Source organism: Apus apus, chromosome 1, assembly GCF_020740795.1.
Source record: "Apus apus isolate bApuApu2 chromosome 1, bApuApu2.pri.cur, whole genome shotgun sequence".
In the NCBI taxonomy this organism is placed as follows: Eukaryota; Metazoa; Chordata; class Aves; order Apodiformes; family Apodidae; genus Apus; species Apus apus.
Window position 1 is genome coordinate 148688341 of NC_067282.1, and position 19034 is coordinate 148707374.

The following is a 19034-nucleotide window of genomic DNA, read 5'->3' on the forward strand; positions in this document are numbered from 1 at the left end:
CTTTATAATGTATTTCCTACTTTTAGTTATTTATTTTTGAATTAGAAGATAAGAGCTGAAGAACAGTATTTACTGCAGTATGACTGTATTTAAAATAATTCCCCTTTCGAGATAACTGAATAATTTTACATGTTAAAACATAAATTTCAGTGTTGGTTTTTTTTCCCCCATAGAATACTAATTACTCAGTACACGTATCAAAACACGGGAGGTATTAATGCATATTTTTTCCATCTTTGGATAATTCCATTCCAGTTGCTTTTACTTCCATTTCTTTACCCCTTTGAATCACTTTGTCATAGTAGTGACCTGCAAGGAGCGAAGTATTAAAAGAAAGCTAACTTAAAATCTTAGAAATCTAATAAAGACACTGTCTCTCAATCTACACTATCAATATTTTACTGTGTTCAAAGTACAGTCCACGCTCCACAAATACATGCATTAAAGATAAATATTACAGCAATATTTAAGCAAGTGCAGACAAGAATTTCCTTTGCATCCTTCTTAAATATATAGGCTAAAAGTACAAAATGGCAGGCTATGGAGAGCTTCATTCTTTTTCATCCCTTGAAGAAGCTTTTTGAAAACTATCAAAAAAATACCTGTGAAAACAGTAATCTTGCAAAATACTTAATCCAGCCTAAAAGTCAGCTCCTGCCACATAGGTCTTCTCTTCCCTACTACCAGCTACAAATTCCCATTTTCCTTCCTGAACCACATCTACCAACCCCATGAGTGAGTCCATGGCAACACAAATTTGCTTGCTGGTTTGATGGAAAACACTTTTATGTTTGTTTTCAGGGAGCAAAAAGAGTTTATCTTCTACCAAATGATCTGATCCACCACATGTAACCATGCACAAATGTTCTTAGGGTTTGGAAGAGAGAAAAAGAGCAAGACTACTCCTTTCAGCTGCAGATTTCCATAAAGGAAGAACAAGTTTATTGTGATACTGTGGAATAGATGGACCAAAATTTCTAATGTCTAACACCTTGATAAGACACAGTCAAAAAGACTCTGCATAAATTTGCAGGGATGACTGGATAAGTGTTTTGTGTTGTGTTGGGTTTTTTTTTTTACTTTCTCTTCATTGAAAAAGAAAAAGGCATAGAGAGAAAAGTCAATAGTGCAAACCAAGACAACAAGAGTAACTCAAACTACAGAACAAAGCTGAAGAACACACAACACACAACATAAATATCGTACTTGAATGGGCAGTTGACCTAAGTCCACCTCACACAGTTGCCAGCACAGCAGCGGGGGAAGGGAGAACGGTTTACATGAACACTAACACCAAAGAGAAGTACAAGGTATGTCATGAGGTAAATTTAAAAAACTGTCCTGAGACATATTTAGTGAAATGACTGCTACTGAAGTGGATGGGAAATTGTGAGTGACCAGTAATAAGCAGCCAAAATAGGAATTTGGGCAACAAGATGAATGAAGGTCATCATGCAAAACTTGAAACCAGATATATTATGGACAATATAAACTTTCTAATGAGATGTTACTTTTTGGCTGACTACATAATTACAATGGAGTAAAGATAATTAGTTTACAGCCCCAAGAGCATAGACATGTCTACAAATTCAGATGCAATTATAAGCTAACAGAGCAAGAAGGTTATGAATTAGCTCAAGTGCTGAAATGTTAGAAATTTCCTCAACAAAAGTAAAGCTGTTCACAGGGCCACAGCCTTGCATTTAGTGTAAAGACAGTATCTGGTGGGGAGCCAGCTACTGCAAATGTAGGTCAGAAAAAGGAAAATCAATCATACAACTGCCTCTGAACAACTGTTAGGATATGCCCTGAACTAATACACCCCTTCAGTTTTCACTTAGGATGAGGATGACAGAACCAAAGATTGGATGGCTAAAGAGCTGGGGTCAATGAAATCAATGTGAAGAGTGCAAAGGTTGGAATAACCTCTTTTGTAGAGGTCTCAGAGGACTGACACATAAATTGCAGGTCCAATAGCAAGATTTTTGATTAAATTCTCCAGTAAAGAATGATACAATGTGGCACAGTACCTGTTTTCAAAACCTAGGGGATGCAAAGCAATCAAGGCAACTGTCCTGGAGTTCAAATTCATATTTGGCAACTAAGCCCAAGTTGTCACTTGTAAGAAGTTACATGTAACAGGTTTCCATACTTTTTTGTTTTTATTTTGTTTTTTAACTAACAAACAGAAACAATATTAAGCTCTGTGTATTTTCTTGCCTTTGCAGTTGTGCTGAGGGCCACGTAGCTGGCTATCCACCAGCTCACAGAGCTGTGCACGTTGCAACTGCTGTAATGCGTGAAAAAAACACGTAAGAGAATGTTGGAAGGCTCTTTGAAAGTTAGAAGCCCTTTTTTCTGGTCTTTTTCACATATAAAACCTAAGCATAATCTTGTTAGCATTATCTCGGTAATGTAAGATCTATAGTGTTCTTATTTTGTATAGTATTGTTCTCTTAGTCCTCCATGGTGTTGTGCATGGGCGCATACACACACACACACTCTACAAAATTTACTGATGAGCTCTGCACCAGCTAGAACAAATTAGAAACACTACTGGCAAAGGAGAGAATCTTCACTGAACCATGACAAGCCTCTTCATCCTCCCTGTGGAGGGTATCCAATGAACTTATGACTAATGAAGTCCGAGAAAGTATTTCAGTCATCTGTGTAACTTAGTCCAGGGTCTGTCATGATTCTCAAAGAAAACAGATCATACAAGGAAATTTGAGGCATTAGAAAGTAAACAAACAAATAACAAAAAAAAACAACCCAAACAACACAAATCTGTAAAAATGCAAAGTTGGGAAGTAGCTTGGTGCCAGTGGTGCTGTGATGGTGACTTTGGGCAATGCCAAGGAAACTGGAGCTCCCACTTGCCACATAGCATTTTCTGAAGAAACATACACTTCACTGGCCTCTTTGTAGCCAGTTAATTAACTTTCATGGTGAAAGGAAGTGAACAGAGCCAGCCAACATAAACATAGAACAATTTCTGCTACTGGGGAGGAAGCTGTCATGGCATGCTTGAGTAAAAACCTTTCAAGCATCAGCTGATTTATGCCTTGGTGAGACTTAATGACAGTGGTAAATGGTACTAGTTACAATTCTCAAATTAAGCCCTCTCAGATTGGGCTGTTGTTTCAGTCTTGGCAGGAGCTTTGGCTTCAAATGGAGAAATTGGCTCTGAAAAAATAATGTTGAGAACATCCACAGATAACTCTAAATTAATGGTATATTCTTGAGAATGCCATTTTGGGCTATGGGAAAATTGTGTGAACCTCATGATGCCAACTTTAGTTAACCACACAGAGCCAGTGTTGCAGAAAATTCAGTATCCTGTTTCAGAGAGGCAGATCAACTCCTTGACTTTTCATACAGTTGATGGTTAATGTGAACCAACGCATTACAGTGCGCAGTGATTCCCAGTGCACAAAAAGGGTTTGCATGACCCTTTTCCAAATGTCCACTGCGAGATTCACAAATGAGACAGCAGTGGTTAGGATGGAGACATCAGCTACTAATTGGTCCAGAGAAGAAGTTCTGGAGTCATGATCTGACAAAGGTCATAAGCTCAACTGAGACAAAAACATAAAGATCTCATTTACTACAGCAGAAGTGGTGGAGCTGATTCTGACTCTTTTTTTGAGCTTTCAGTAAGGGACTGGTAGATCTTGGACTTAGTGTATTTTTCACTATGCAATGCAAGCACTTCCAGTCCTCAGGCCATGAACTGTACCAGTCAGGAACAAATCAAGCAACAGGTCAACATAAAAAAAAAAAAAAAAAAAAAAAAGTATTAATGCCTGACAGTAAAGGCAATAAAGTTTAAACACAGAATATTGTTAAGAAACAGTAAGAATACTCAGAGAAGTAAGAGCATTAAAATCAAGCAGAGAACAAGACTAGCTAAGGCTGCCATTGATAACGATACAACAAAACACAACAACTCTTACACATGAAAGAACGGATCTGGGGCAAAAGTAATCAATTTCTATAATGGGCATGACACAAGCAAACCTTCATAGGACTGCTAGGGCTATGTTTGTCATGATGTGAATTTGGTCAATAACTGTATAATGCAGTAATTAAATTTATTAATGACAGAAAACTGGGAGACCTTGTGAATACAAAGCTCTGTGATATAGTACAAAAACTGGATGACCTTGAGGATTACAGCAAGGAAACAGATTACATTCAACTGTAGAAATGCAAGGTCATGCACTTATGGACTAATAACATTTCTGCCAGAAGATGGGAGTGACAGCTGGAAATAACACAAAAGGACAAACACAAAAAAGACAAAGTCATTGATCAGAAAGGGACTGTGAGGTCTAAATCTGACACTGCTAGGAAAATAAACATATATAAACCTAGAAAGTTTCAAGAGAAATTGTCAAGAGAAATAGGGAAGTGCTAGTCTACAAACCTATAGTAAGGTCTCATCTGGAGTTATTTACACCTTTGACCAAAATATTTCTAGAAAGATTCACTCAAGCAGGAACAGGCAGAAGGTGGAGGGCCTTGCTGGAGAATGGAAAAATTGTCTTACAAAGGAGAAACACTGCATTAGGCAGTATCTTTGAGATACCTAGTTCAGGCTCCAGAAATAGTTTAGCCATGTTATTAGAACATTCTGTTCACTATAGTTATTCACACACACACAAATAAGCTGTATGATAAGGTAATCTGGCTTGCTGAGGCTATAAAAAGGAAGGGATTTAACTATGACAAATATGTAAGACAGAAGACACATAAAAAAAGATGTTATGATGTTATGTTATGTTATGTTATGTTATGTTATGGACTTGACACACACAAAAAATTAAGCAGACCACCCCAAAAAGCCACCACAAAAAAAAAGGAATAAAATTATTAAATCTAAGGGTAAATTTAGATTAGACATTAGGAAGAAATTCTTTACTGTGAGGGTGGTGAGACACTGTAACAGGTTGCCCAGGGAAGTTGTGGCTACCCCACCCCGGACGTGTTCAAGGCCAGGTTGGATGGGGCCTTAAGCAACCTGGTTTAGTGGGAATTGTCCCTGCTCATGGCAGGAGAGTTGAAACTAGATGATCTTTAAGGTCCCTTCCAACCCAAACCATTCTATGATTCTGTTTAGCCAGAAAGCGGCAAAATAATTTCTTACAGTTGATCAACCAAGGTCTGGAGTAGCAACATTAGCAATGCTTTATTTTGGTGTCACATAAATGGTCTTTAGAAAACTGTGTTCAAAGCATGTACGTTTTGTTAGCCTACTCAAACTCTATCAAGGGCAAAGAGATCTGCCAACCTTACAGAATGCACATGTAAATCTCAAAAATCTACTTAATTTTTCTGAATTATGACTCAGAAGTGACCAAAGAAGTAAAATTTTGATGTAGGGAGATTACATAGAGGGTTGTCCTTCTAACCTTGCCAATTTAATAACAGGTTTAAAGAGTTTTTGTAACAGCCAGATTAAGCTATAAACTTGTGTTCCAAAGATTTGTTTCCTTTTGAAATATATCTGAAGAGCAAAGGGGAAGAGAGAGTTACTTACAGCAGTTGACAGCCGGGATGCCAAGGTCATTTCCAAATTTCCTTTGAGACCAAGAAGTGCAGGAACCAAGATAAAAACTTCAGTAACATTCTTGAACACATCCCAGTGCTATATATAAAGGATACAGTGGGAAACATTCAATTGAAAAATTTTCTAAGACCATTTGCAAAGTATTAAAAAATTCTGTAACTCATAGCTTAAGCCTCTAAAAAAAAAAAAATCAATCTTTATATATTAGACTGAAATTACTAAAGCCAGAACTGTTATCTGCCCAGACAAAACAGATTTATGACTGCATATTACTACTTTAAAGATGAGAGTACTAAAAGTAAGTGATATAAAACTTGGCATTAGAACAAACCTAGTTAAAAAAAGATGTCATTAATTTCAAGTCTTTTCTTCCCATGACTTTAAAATAGTACCAGGTGCTATGACTGCTCTTAATTTACAACAATATTTTAATTTTTCCCTTCCAGCTGTGTAGAAACCTCATGTAGAAACAGCAAGGAATTAGTGTTCAAACGAACAGAGCCAGTAAGTGAAAACAACTTCTCTTTACTCTTTTACTTCCAAGTGTAAAATTTAGAAGAGTATAGTTTTCCAAAATTCAGATTTTATAAAGCAAACAAAGACAAACTCTTCCATAACATTTTGCACACTGAGTTCTCAGCACAGAAATGCTGTGCTGCTTTGTATGTCTGTCAATCCATATATTTAATTTGCAATCATTTACCAAACTAACAAAAAGTAAATTATCTTTATATTAATGGATTTGCAATAATTTAAATTATTATTGTAATCAAAAGAAAAGGATCGAATTCTCAAATTTCAAGATCCGAGAATTTCCTATATGTCAAGTTATTTATTACTGGGAAAGAGTAGCCATGAAATGGTTTGTAAAAAACAAGCTTCGGATGTTTGTTGTCTTCAAATTTTGATTTGAAAAATATGTTCTGTCACATTTCAAAATCTTGATATCACAGTTTAATGCTTAGTTTAAGGTGAAAAAGATAGTATGGACACTAGCTATTTATTTTTGCTCTCTCTCATTCATGGTGAGCTGGACCAGGAAATCAAACAGTTTTGAAGGAAAAATTAAGAGATACCTCAGCCCAGCTCAAAAACCAGCTATACAAACACATTCCCTAAACAGAAGGAAGGCAAGACAAAACATTTAGTTGAAAACCAGTAGTGGCAGTAGGCACAACTGCCTCTTTCAGCTGACCATCATGCTGTAGCACACAGTAAATCATGAATTAACAGAGTACAAACAAAGCATCTGTACGAAGAATAAGTTGGCAAAATGAAAATTAACAAAGCATAAGATTGGTGTAAAACAGTGAAAGTAAGCAGTAAAGTTTGCACATCGACTTTTATCTTCATTTTTCTTGATGTATAAAAGCATTGTTTCACTGCAATTAACTGAAGTGCAAGCTTCTTTTACACTCTCAAGATTCTGAGTGACAAAGGTGGTCACCTCTTACTCTTTTCTAAACGAACTTTGTAAACTTTGAAGTGCAGCTAAATAAAACCCTACAGCTGCATGAAACAAAGGAAAACAACAAAACATTAACTTTTCTACTGTATTTCAGTTTGACTATTGTTGTTATTTCATATTTTTGAATATTTGTCTGTGAATCTACTCATACAGGGAGAGAGAAACCATGAGGTATGTAATTACAAGAAACTTCTGTTTTTCTAAAAAACCAGAAATTAAGTAGGAAATACAAATAGATATAGTCTTTGAAATGTAAAAAAAGAAAGCAAGAAAGTAAGCTAGTCCAATAAATGTTATTTTCTCCAGAATTTTCTTCAAATATCACTGCACAAGGAATTATGCAATAAGCAACAGTTACTTCTAACTCCACCGAGATGCTGCTGAGAGCTACAGCTGCGTTAAGCTACAAACCAGTCCGAAAATGTTCTATATCACTATGACCTTAGTGATGTAATACTCCAAAACAGGTTTTAAAAATATTATAAAACTTAAGTCTCAAAATTCAGAGAAAGTTCTGTTTTATCTTAGTCCTAAACAGCTATCATCAGTTCAATCTTCAATCACAAACCAAGATAATCTGGCTTCTCTGGGCATACCACCATTACGTTATGAGGTGGATGTGACTTTGCAGCCCGGTTTACAGAGCTTCACTGATGTCTGCAATTTGGCGTGTTCCATATACCTCATGTTACATAAAAAAGTCACTTACACCTGAATACTCAAAGAAGTTCTCAGTAACTTCATATTAACTTCATATAACATAGGAATGTAATTTACATTTTTATATACTATATGAATTACAGTGAGCCAAATCTATACATTATTTCCAAAATTTCAGACTTGAAGCACACAAGGAGATAAACTAATGCAAGACATTATTCTAATCCTTTTTCACTCCTACGTACTGCAGCTTCACAGTTAATTCCAGCTCCCATTTGATTATGTATACATTTATTAGCATCAACAGAATTTTGAACCATTACTATATTTCTATCCTTAGTTAAAGCAGAAGGTAACAGTTTTATTCACCAGCTCACTGTGGCTAAGCGACAATACTTACAAAGAACTGAACGATTCCAAATTATACATTGGAACTGTTTAAGATGAGTTCATAGTAGCAGAACTATACACAGACCTAATTACTCCTCACTGTGTAAACATCTATCGTATCATGCATTAGAATTACAAACCTCACAGACTACCTGTTAAAAAAAACATCTTCCAAAGCAAATACCAACCTGTACAATATCCAAAACCATGCCAGCAGAAACAGTTCCAAATCCTGCTAGCAAAAAAGGTACGAGTATCTGTAATGCCATAATACTGCTAGATTCTTTGGGTTGTTTTCTGCTTCCTTCCACAATGATGTCTTCATTACCGTCACTAGATAGGTTGTCTTCCTGCAACATGGCATCTGTTTCTGAAGCGTCCATTCCATCACAGTAATTATAACCGGAAAAATCATCATATTTAGGGCTACAGCTAGATGGGCTGTGTCCATTACTACCCTGAAAACTTGGTTCTGAGAAGTGATGGTACTCTGTGTGTTGTTCAGACCTAACGTTAAAACTGTGTCCTGCTGGTTGTGATCCATCTTGCCAGACACTGTTCACTTTTTTGTGCCTTTCATCCTGGTTTACTTGGTAAACAACAGGAACCATACTCAAAAGCAGTCTCAAAAATTTATCGGACTGAATTGTATTAAGATTTATGGTCCAGTTCACAAAACCTTCTCTGTCATGAACTTTGCTATTTGTTTTGGAGATGGTAGATCTGCCTTTACAGTTAGTCATAGTGCTACAGAAATACAGGTTGAAAAGCACTTTGTTCTTCAGATTTCAGCAAAGAAATCTTGTAGATGAATCATCAAGTGCCAAACTGGATTATTTTAAAACAGATAAATCAAAAGTATCCCTTTTTGCATGAAAGAATGCTTTCTCATTGATCTCAGATCTTCAACAATTCCATAAGCAAGACTGGATCTGAAAAAAAAAAGAAAGTATTTATTCAAGCATTAAAATATTTTAACTCTACAGAAGTTACAAGATACTGGTTTAAATTTTCAGATCACCCACTATCTTTCCAAAGCAAGTATTTGTAGAAATGCCATCTCCTCTAACATTCAACTGCCTAAGTTGAAAGAAATTATAAGATAAAAAGGGAAAGTTGGTGGGTGAAGAAGTTTCACAAGCCAGTGTACATTCTGGTGGGAGAAAGAGACAGCAATGTGAGCTGTAAGGGAATTGGTGAGGGCTTTTGCCTTTTTAAAGCCCAGAAAGTCATAATCTTCAGGCAGATACTGTGTGCAGCCCTAGACATTCAGAGGTCTTGAAAGCTGCAGGGCTCCAGACAAACATATTTCTGCAAGGTGCAAGAGGAAGCACAAAGAGAACCCACATGGTGCACTGTGGGTTCCCTGCTGTTCTTCTCACTCTATGCTAATGAGAAGGAGCATGGGGAAAAAAAAGGAAAAAAGCTCTCAGCCTTTGAAACTCTATCAGAGGTGGTAAACCCAAAGCAGGATTCTGAGTAGCAAAGGCCTTATGCGTTGACAGTCCCTGCCCTCCAACCTCATAGAAAGATGACAAACCAGTACTGATACGTGCAATTAAAAAGCATGTCAATTTAAAATCATAACAACTGATTTTTCTCTGAAGGAAACAAACAAATTACGTTAAATATAAAGAGCTACTATATACGTAATAAAACCTGCAATATCAAGGAAAGAAGGCAGTAACGAAACTCAGACCAATTAGTCTAAAATACTTTAAATTAGTCTAATATGAAAAGAAATCTAAAGTACTGTATTCATAAATATGGCATACTAAAATGCAATTAACATTAAGGGAAAATAAATATTAGGAGTTAGGTTAATTAAACTAAAGGTACTAAGATACTTACTTTAATTTTGCATGAGGTGTAGGTTGGCAAATATTTCCTGAAAGACAGGTTGTTCTGATGTGTAATAACCACTAAAACATAACCATTTGATCAATAATAACCCTAGATTTGGTCATTTTGCTTTGATTTCTGCAAATCATACAACTACAATTTTTCATCTTCTACGTTTATTGTGACTTAATGTGCATTTGTTTCTACTTTAAAATTGCCATCATGGTAGAAAATTAAACAATTGTATATTTGCAGTATCCTGTAATTTGACATTTCCTCCATCACAAGCCGCTTTACCTTCTTAACTTCTCATGTTGTGATAAGTTATAGTAATTTACTAAAAGAATAGTCTTAATTTGACTTGAAGGTTTGTTGACTTGGATATTTATTACTAGACTCTATACAAGTAAATGATTGGCATAAACAAAGAAACAAAGGTCAGGCAGACTACATCAGCATGATGTGGCATAACACCATTCCACAAGCTCAAGACACTGCCTGTGCAAAGCTATGAAAACATATGTTTACAGACTGCAGGAAATAAAAATAGTTTAGGTTTGGAGGATTGTTAATCCACGCTTCTTAAGAAAATTTGGCTCTTACGATCATACCATTTATATCATGTTCCCTATACTTCCCCTCCCTCCACTTCAGTGTTTCTAATTAATCCGATATTTCTGGTGAAATTTCAGATAGATTTGACAGAGTAAAGGTGTCAAAACTTAGTAACTAACAGCCTTAGAAGTGATCCAGATTTGTGCCCTGGCTGTAAGGCATCTCCAAACATTGGTTAGGACAATTCACTCATATGCAACCACAGCATGTTCACTTCAAAAGTCCTGCTGCTCATGGAATTGTTTTCATTTTTTATTGAGTAAAGAGATGACTTAGACACAACCTGAAGATTTTTCCCTCTACCAATTGCTTTATCCAAGGGAGCTCTGACCAAGAAATTAATATTTTTAAATGACAGTGGAGTTTATCGCTTGATTTATAAAGAAGTTTTGCAAGATAAAGCAATCTTTTTCCCACAACACCACAAGAGAAATTTAAGTAACCAAGACTCCAGCAATAACTTTTGCCATTCTGTAGCAGACTGTGCTACCTTGAACTTCCCAGTGTAAGTGCAGAAAAACTCGTAGGCCTCAATTCTGTCTTCTGCATGCTTTAATTAGGAATAACAAAAACACTTTTGCTGTTGTCCCAGAGGAGCTCTAACCACAGACCAAAATGACTAAGTGCTACAGAAAGACAGAACAAGATGCAATTTTGTTTCTTCTTGGCCCAAAGGTGGCATTAACTAAGTAAAAGAAAAGAATGGTACATTAAGAAAAAGACAAGCAGAAGCAGATGTATCATTAAACCAGCAAACTATTACCAACTTCTATGACAACAGCAAAGAGCTTTATAGAAGGATTAAGAGCAATACAAGAGAACAGAAGTTAACAGAAGTTGAGGAAAAATACATCTTCAGGAAAGGTATAACCTATAGGGTGCTGGAGGTTGCCAATTTATTTATGACAACGGGAAGTGGCACACTACTCAGGAAGCCTGCAGAAGCAAAAGCTTTGGATCACTTCAGCCAGCTGAGTTTCAGCTGGTCACAAGAAACATCTAGATTATAGGAACTTTATGACAGAATTCAATCATGGGATGTAAAATTAAGATGTAAAATTGTCCGTGATGAAAGACACGTACTGAGACCCACAGCAACTTCACTGGGTTTTTTGGGGGGTGGTGGTATTTTTTGTGAGGAGAAGTGGAGGAGTAACAAATGCAGGATTTTGTTTCACAGGGAAATACATGGAGAAAATTTCCCAATAGCTTTAACATGGCAGAGTCTGAGTCTCATCGTGGTTTCTCAAATAGGTCTTTCAGTCACATCACCAGAGTGCTAGACCAGTGACTCATGGAAATTATCCATTGCTCTGGAACTCCAGCCAAAAATATTTGGATTAATTATTCATATTTTTCTAACATATGGAATTTTATCCTTTCAGATTTTTACCATGGGTTTGTTTTTTTTCTTTTTTTAAAGAAGTAAATCTTTAGGGAAGACTGTGGTTTCATTGAAAATGAGAAAGTGTTAAAAATAGAAATGGCATTTTAAAAAAAAGAGGAACAGAAAAAATTTTTGGTTGGCATGGACAGCTAACAGCTGAAATAGTACAGAGCAGTTTGGATGACAGTTACTTTGGCTTTTCCTACCAAAAAGACTTGGAATGACAAAAAGTGAGCTAATGATAAATGCCTGAAAAATGAGAACTCAGAAAGACTAACTGAAAAATATCCTATACAGTGAAGAGTAATTACTTCCTCAGAGCAAACAGAGAGGACATAACTAAGAAGCCTTCTGAATGTAACTATTCATTTCTAAAAACCTGTTTCAACCAAGATAATTTTCCAAATGTCATCTGATGCAATAATTTTATCCTGAGTTACAGGATGGCTAATATTGCTGTATCTTTAGGAGCAGTTTGTTCGTTGGTTTTTTTTTTCTAAAAAATGCAACAAACCATCTAAGGAACAGTATTACCTCAGGGACAAGAACTACCTAAGAAACTTTATCATTGACTAGAACAATGCAAATTGCTCCAGTAACTCATATGATGAAAAGGAGGTTAAAAATCTCAAAAATCCCATCCACATTTTCTGTAGGAAGTGGACACAAGTGAATCTGGTTTCATGCCATATAATCAGGAGGTTACAGAGAAAGGTGAAGTACTAAGAAAAGAAAAAGAAAGAGACAAAGATCCTTTGAGAAGCCAGGAATCAGCCTCAATTTCATCCTACTTGGCATGTTATATATGAAATGAAAGGATACTTTGTCCCTACAAGCAAAATAATGAGCTATGCCCAGACCACGAGTATAATAATTTCCACTTCTTCTTTGTTTTCTAAGTACCTATTTTTAATAGTTTCTTCTTTTCCTTCACACATAAAAATTACTGTGTTTTGCTTTCTTTCTCAATGCTGCAAACATAAACAAGCATAAACAAATAGTCCTGCAAACATACACAAAAAGGAAATATAGCCATACCCTGCTGTTTGCTGAAAACATGCTCCTGAAAAGTGAGACACTGCACCATTTGATAGATTAACAATCCAATTTTCCCCATAACAATTAATACAATTCATACACAGAGCAATTAAAAAAATACACACAGAGACAGCAGATGCAATGTGGAAAACGGACAAGCAGAAGCAGATGATGTGGAAAATAGGACCAAGAGCTGGAAGAGATGCTGACTTTTGGAAATGGATAGCTGCTTTAGAAAAATCTCAGATACCTCAGCTCTGAAGCTGAACACCTGACCATTATCGTATTTTTCCTTCACCTTTGATTGGCTTGATAGGTTTTGATTCATCTGTGGAAGATGAAAATAACAAAGAAAATGTAACTGTTTGGGAAGAAGAAGGGAAAACACCCTTTATTATTACCCAAACAAAATGCAACATTGCTTCAAACATGCTCGTGATTCTGTTCTCAAGAACACGGGAAAGAGATGCTTCTTCCATACTTCCCTTAGGAACATCTGGCACTAGCAGGATTAAGGGACTGGATTCTACTGCTAAATTTGACCATTTAATGATTAGACTGCTGATAATCTATTTAAGCATGGGAAAAAAAAAAAAAAAAATTTAAATCACCATGCTTTTTTAAGTACTTCCAAAAAAGGGGAAGGGGGAAGAGTGGTGAATCATTGAGTATGAAACTTTTGTAGAGTCAGCATTACGACAGGCTAAACCAAGTCTAAGAAAAGTAAATTGTTTCATAGTCTAGCTAACAAAACCAAAAGGTAACCCTTATCTGAATAATACTAAGGGCTTTTACCCTCAGCAATCTAATCACACTTCAGTCAAAACCCGTTTTTCCTAAAAGCTGCAGATATTTTAAACAGGTAATCTTTCAAAGCAAGAATAACTTCTAAGCAGTCTACAGTGAAACACAATAGCTTAAATATGCCTGCCTGAGAAACAACTCTCAGTACAAGAACGAGCTTTGGAAAGGGATATTCAGGAAAGTAATATGAAACATTAATGAAATACTGAGCTTTAATATTTTGCAATAATAAGCAAAGATGAGGCTGGATTATTTTCTGGCTTCAGAGATGTAGCTGGACTCTTTGCAGGGAAAGGATGAGAGGTAGTGGGCACAAGTTGCAACACAAGGAAATTCCATTTAAGCAGAAGCAAAAGCTTTGTTTTACCATGTGAGTGGCTGAACATTGGTCCAAACAGCTTATGGACTCTCCATCCTTGCTGATATTCGAAACTCAACTGCACATGGCCCTAAGCAACCTGCTCTTCTTGACCCTACAATCAGCAGAAGTCCTCACTGTGACCAGTCCATTTCTAGAGATGTCTTTTGATCTCAACAATTCTGACATTCTATGAAGTTTGAAATCTGAGGGTTTGGGGGGCTTTTTTTAAGTTCAGAAAGGTGACACATGGATCTGCATGGCCTCTTCTCCACTATTGTGCCCTGCATACATAGAAGCTCCCAGTATCACACTGACATCCTTATTACAGCTGTGGCTAATCATTTACATCTTTGTACCCTGGTGAACTTATCAACAGAAAGTGAAAGCTACATTATATAATCTCAGCACATATAGCAAGTAAACAAACAGACTGTACTATCATTAACCATTTTGTAGAATCTGGAACCCCAGGTGGTGCACTGGACTTAGTTTATTTATACTACACACTTAATGTTTGGTATTGAAGACTGGAAAACATGCTGAAATTTAACAAATTTTGCGTGCAAAGCAGATATATGGGCATTACAATCCATTTCCTATGTGTTATGCAGTAAACTGGTTGATGTGGTGTTTACTGTCTGGCAGTTGTAGGTCAAATGAACAGCAAAAGAAATAAAAGAAAAAATAATGAGAGGATAAAAACAGATTAAAGAACTTCCAGATGCCTTCTTGAATACAAGCAACTTAAAGAGCTACCAGCCTCAGGCCCACTTTCAGACAAGTTTGAGATGGCTGCACTGCACTTCCTGAACCTGGTGGCTTTCGACTCTGCCCCCCAGGAAGAGAAGAGCAGCTGTCAGAAAACATTTGGTTTGCCTCTGTACTTTTAAGGCAACTCAGAAGAGACCAAAACAGTGCCAGAAACAAGGAAGCCAGGCTGTGAAACGTGGTTACCCTGTAAAATCGCCCAAATGGAACACCAAGTCAAAAAATACCAGGCAAATCCCATCTGGCCCATCAAAAGCAGGTGGGAAAGTTTGAAATATAAGAAATTAGGCACTCCTACAGATTAAATAGCCAAGAGGTACTTACCAGGATGAGTTCTAAGTGTACTGTTTGGGATCCTGATTATAGGTTTCTACTGTCATCACCAAGGAGGGATGAATTGCTTATTAACTCAGGCACTAAGATATAGACTTCACATTGTTTTTTGTGGATAATATCCTAAGGAATTTGAAAAGAAAATTATAAACTTATTTTTCCTTCATACTGTACTATTTATGACTCTAGTTTCACAATCTCTTTAAGGCAGTGGATGTAGGGAATGCTGCCAAAACAGGTCTTCCCACCTGCTCTCCTATTTCTATCAGCATTACTGAAATGGTAAAGTGAGGCTATCTTAGGATGTCTACCAAAGACAGCTAGGACTTTACCTGGAAAACATACATGGGCAGACTTTTTTTTCAGGTATTTATGTTTTGTTCCTAACACCCAGGAATAAACAATTATTGTAATTCCATTGATCAGACCCTGGCTAATGTCCTGTGGTCTGGGATCAAATGCAAGTGAGGAAGACACACAACTGCATCCTGGGCAGTGAAGCAGGGGGAGGGAATTTTAATATCCACTGAAATCAAAGAAAGAGACACAGCTACAACTTGAACTTCACTGAAAATTAATGACGGAGTAGAAAGTAGAGCAGAGCAAATAACAAAAAGCTCCTGTGTTTTGGCAGAGAAGTATGAAAAGAGCATAAATGCACCATCACACGTCTATTACAACGCTTAGAAGCAAAGCAAAAAGAGGTGCTCGCTGAGGTCTGTATGTGTGCTGTACGGGTACAGGTTCCGTGCTCGCCTAGCAGCTGCCTCTGCGGTGACAGATTCTGGCACACTGCTATAGGTGCAAAGGTGAGAAAAGAAACGCGAGCACACGGGGATGTACAGGGTGCCCGGGAATAAGGGCCACGGGAAGCGCTGGCCAGATCCTGTGCACACACGGAGAAACTAAAGAAAAGGCTCATTGTCCGGGCTACCTGAAGCAGCGCAGAACGACGCGCACACGATGGAAGCAGCCGCGGGGGCTCGAGGAGCGCAGGGCACCCCTCGGCAGCCGTGGGCCGGGCGCAGGACACCCGGGCAGGCCGGCGAACCTGCCCCGGCGCCGGGGGGGGCTGGAAAGAGGGCGCGGAGCGGGTGTGCGAGGGCGGGCGGCGGCATCAGGGCCCGGAGAGCGGGAGGCGGGAGGGGACGAGCCTTCCCGCAGCCGGCAGGACAGGGCTGTCCCGCCTGCCCCGCAACCCGGCGGCACCCCCGGCACTGCGGCTGGGGCGGGCGCGGCGCTGCCCGGGGGCGCCGCGCCCGGCAGCCCCGCCGCTCCCGAGGAAACTTTCCCGCCCGCCGCCCACACCGGCCCCGCCGCCTCCCTCGCCCCGCGGCGGCAGGTCGGCAGCTCGCCCGGGAGCCCCTGGCCTCGCCGGCTCCCCCCTCTGCCGCCCCTGCGCAACCCCTTGGGCCGCGCCTTCCCCTCACCTGGGCCGGGGCGCCGCGGGCAGCGGCCGGGGGTCCCGCTGCATGGCTGCGGAGGGCGGGGCGGCGGGCGGCGGCGGTGACAGCGGCGGGGCTAGGTGAGCGGCGCGGCCACGGAGCAGGCGCGGAAGCGGCGGGAGGGAGGGAGGGAGAGCGGCCCCCGCGATGATGTGGCCCGTGATGCGCAGCAGCCGCCGCGGGCACCGGCCGCTCAGGGGGCCGATCCTTCGCCAGCCCCGGGCTGAGGGGCGCGGGCGGGACGGGGCAGGGCCCGAGCCCCTCGTCGCTCGCAGCCCGGCCCGACCCCGCTGGGCTCGCTCCTCGACTGCGAGGGACGCGGAGGGGAGAGCGGCGGGGACCCGCCGGGCTCCCGTGCCCTCGTGAGCCGCCTCGGCAAGCCCTGCGCTCGGGGGGCACGTTCAGCCCGGCCCGGCTCCCCCGCCGCGGCCCGGCCGGTGCTTGGCAGCCCGGGAGAAGGAGAGCGGGGCCTCGGCCGCCGCTTGCAGCAGCTTGCTTGGCGGCGGGGCAGGCGAGTCCGCGTTTTCTGCTGACTCCAGGCTCTCGGCTGCCGGGACGTTCTGGTTCTGTCCTGCAGCTTGGCTGGAAGCAGCCTCCGCAGAAAGCGATTTTGCGAAGCGTTTGGGTCTGTGGGAATATTCCTGCTCTCGCCCAGCTGGGCCGTGTTGTGCTGTCCGCACGCAGCACCGGGTGCTTCGATACCAGCCGGGAGGCAGCTGCCTGTGTGGAGCTGCATGTGGAGGCAGAGCCTTCCTGGGCCCTGTCGGTCAGTCCTCAGAGCTCTGTGAGGCACACTTGGTCTTAACGCCCTGAAACAGCCAAGCCAGCTAAACCCGTGCTATTATCATCATTACTAGTAAGGTTCTTCAGTTGTTGCTTGACGCTCCTAAGTAGTGTGGATGCCTAAGTAGAAGGTGAAAGAGAAGAAAGAGGAAGGAAAGACAACCAAGGATGTAATGATGGTGAGAGCAGCCAAGTCTACAGCATCCCTTCTCCTATCTGTAGGCAGAACAAAAGACAGCACGGGCAAGAGGCCAAGTGTCTGCCCAAAGCTGGAGCTGGCTGCTGTGGGTATCTGTGGAAAAGTAGCAATTTAAGCACAAGAGAATGTGTTTGCAGGACTGGGGCAGAAAAGAAATAAATCTGCTCTACGCCTGTGAAATATACAGTATCATTTGGACTCTTGAGTCAATACTGCATGAAATGACTGAAGCAGCCCAAAGCTCTGAGCTATTCAGTGGTGAATGCTCTCTCAAACCTGGATTTAGTGGTAATTCGAGCTACAGACGCTGTTGTCTCCGCACCACAGTGACAACCACAGGTATCCATGCCTTGTGTGTGCACAGGTGTCCTGCAGCGCGGCCACATAGCTGGGCCAGCTTGCAAGATGGATAAAGATCTGCCTCCTGTTGCCAACAGGTTCAAATATGAACTTGAGGTTTGGGAATAGTGCCCCAGGACGCTGTTTCTGGCTTTTCTAAGTGCTTGTCTGGTGATCTTGAGCAATTATTTCATCACTCCCTATTACAGGTTCCTTGACAGTATAATGCCCCTCCCTCCATTGAAATCACCCATGGGTGAAATAGATTATTTGAGATTCACACACTGTTTGGGCTGCATGCAAACTCAGAAAGACTCACTTGTTATGGCCCAAGGCAAAAACCTCAGTCCTCGTGATTTTTCAGTCTTCAAAGACTAGCAAGAGGATTTTTCTGGGAACCTGCAATTCTGGAGCACAGTTGAGTAGAAAGGTGTGGGCCAGGTAGGAAATTCAGCACAATGCACCTAGGGCAACAGGTGGCCTGGGGGGGTGGCCAGGTACGCTGGCCCGGGCCCATCTGTCAGGAAAACAACAGCATGGTCTCTGGCTGGAGGCCGTGCAGAAGAAGATTTGTCTCTTACTCCTTTATATATTCGAATTCTAAAATACGGAGATCTGGGTGTTCTGGGAGGGTTTTCTTTGTGTGTGCTTGGGGTTTTATTTATTTATTTGCTTGGTTTTGTTTATTTGCAATGAGGGCACATAGAGAGCTGGTGGGGGCCCCACCCATGGAGACATTCAAGGTCAGGCTCGATGGGGCTCTGAGTAATCTGTTCTCGTGTGAGATGTCCCTGCTTATTGTAGGGGGGTTGGACTAGATGACCTTTAGAGGTCCCTTCCAACACAAGACATTCTATGATTCTATAAACATTAAGAATTGAAAAATAAATAAATAAGGTGTTTCCTACTAGAGCATCACCTACCTGATTACTTTTTTTTTCCCCCCTCATTTTTGGCTTGGACTCTCACAAGCCCTTCAGTTCTCCTTTTACAGTTCTCACCTTTTCCAGGTGATAAACAGATGGAGAGC

The 19034-nt window shown here is 40.3% G+C and overlaps 1 protein-coding gene across 3 annotated transcripts in view; it reads right to left on the bottom strand.

The window, feature by feature from the left end:
* The window catches only part of SLC41A2 (solute carrier family 41 member 2), a 60940-nt gene extending 44182 nt beyond the window's left edge, over nucleotides 1-16758 (bottom strand). Inside the window, exons 1-4 of one of the 3 annotated variants that reach the window (XM_051644161.1) lie at nucleotides 16669-16728; nucleotides 15230-15361; nucleotides 8279-9022; nucleotides 5543-5650 (exon numbers count right to left, since the gene is read on the bottom strand). In XM_051644161.1, the coding sequence (XP_051500121.1) occupies nucleotides 5543-5650; nucleotides 8279-8833 (663 nt within the window). In that variant the 5' untranslated portion in view covers nucleotides 8834-9022; nucleotides 15230-15361; nucleotides 16669-16728. Of the gene's footprint in view, nucleotides 1-5542; nucleotides 5651-8278; nucleotides 9023-9941; nucleotides 9974-15229; nucleotides 15362-16668 lie in introns of those variants that run through there. The other 2 variants (XM_051644162.1, XM_051644163.1) reach the window with 2 other exon arrangements.
* Between the last annotated feature and the right edge of the window lie 2276 nt (nucleotides 16759-19034).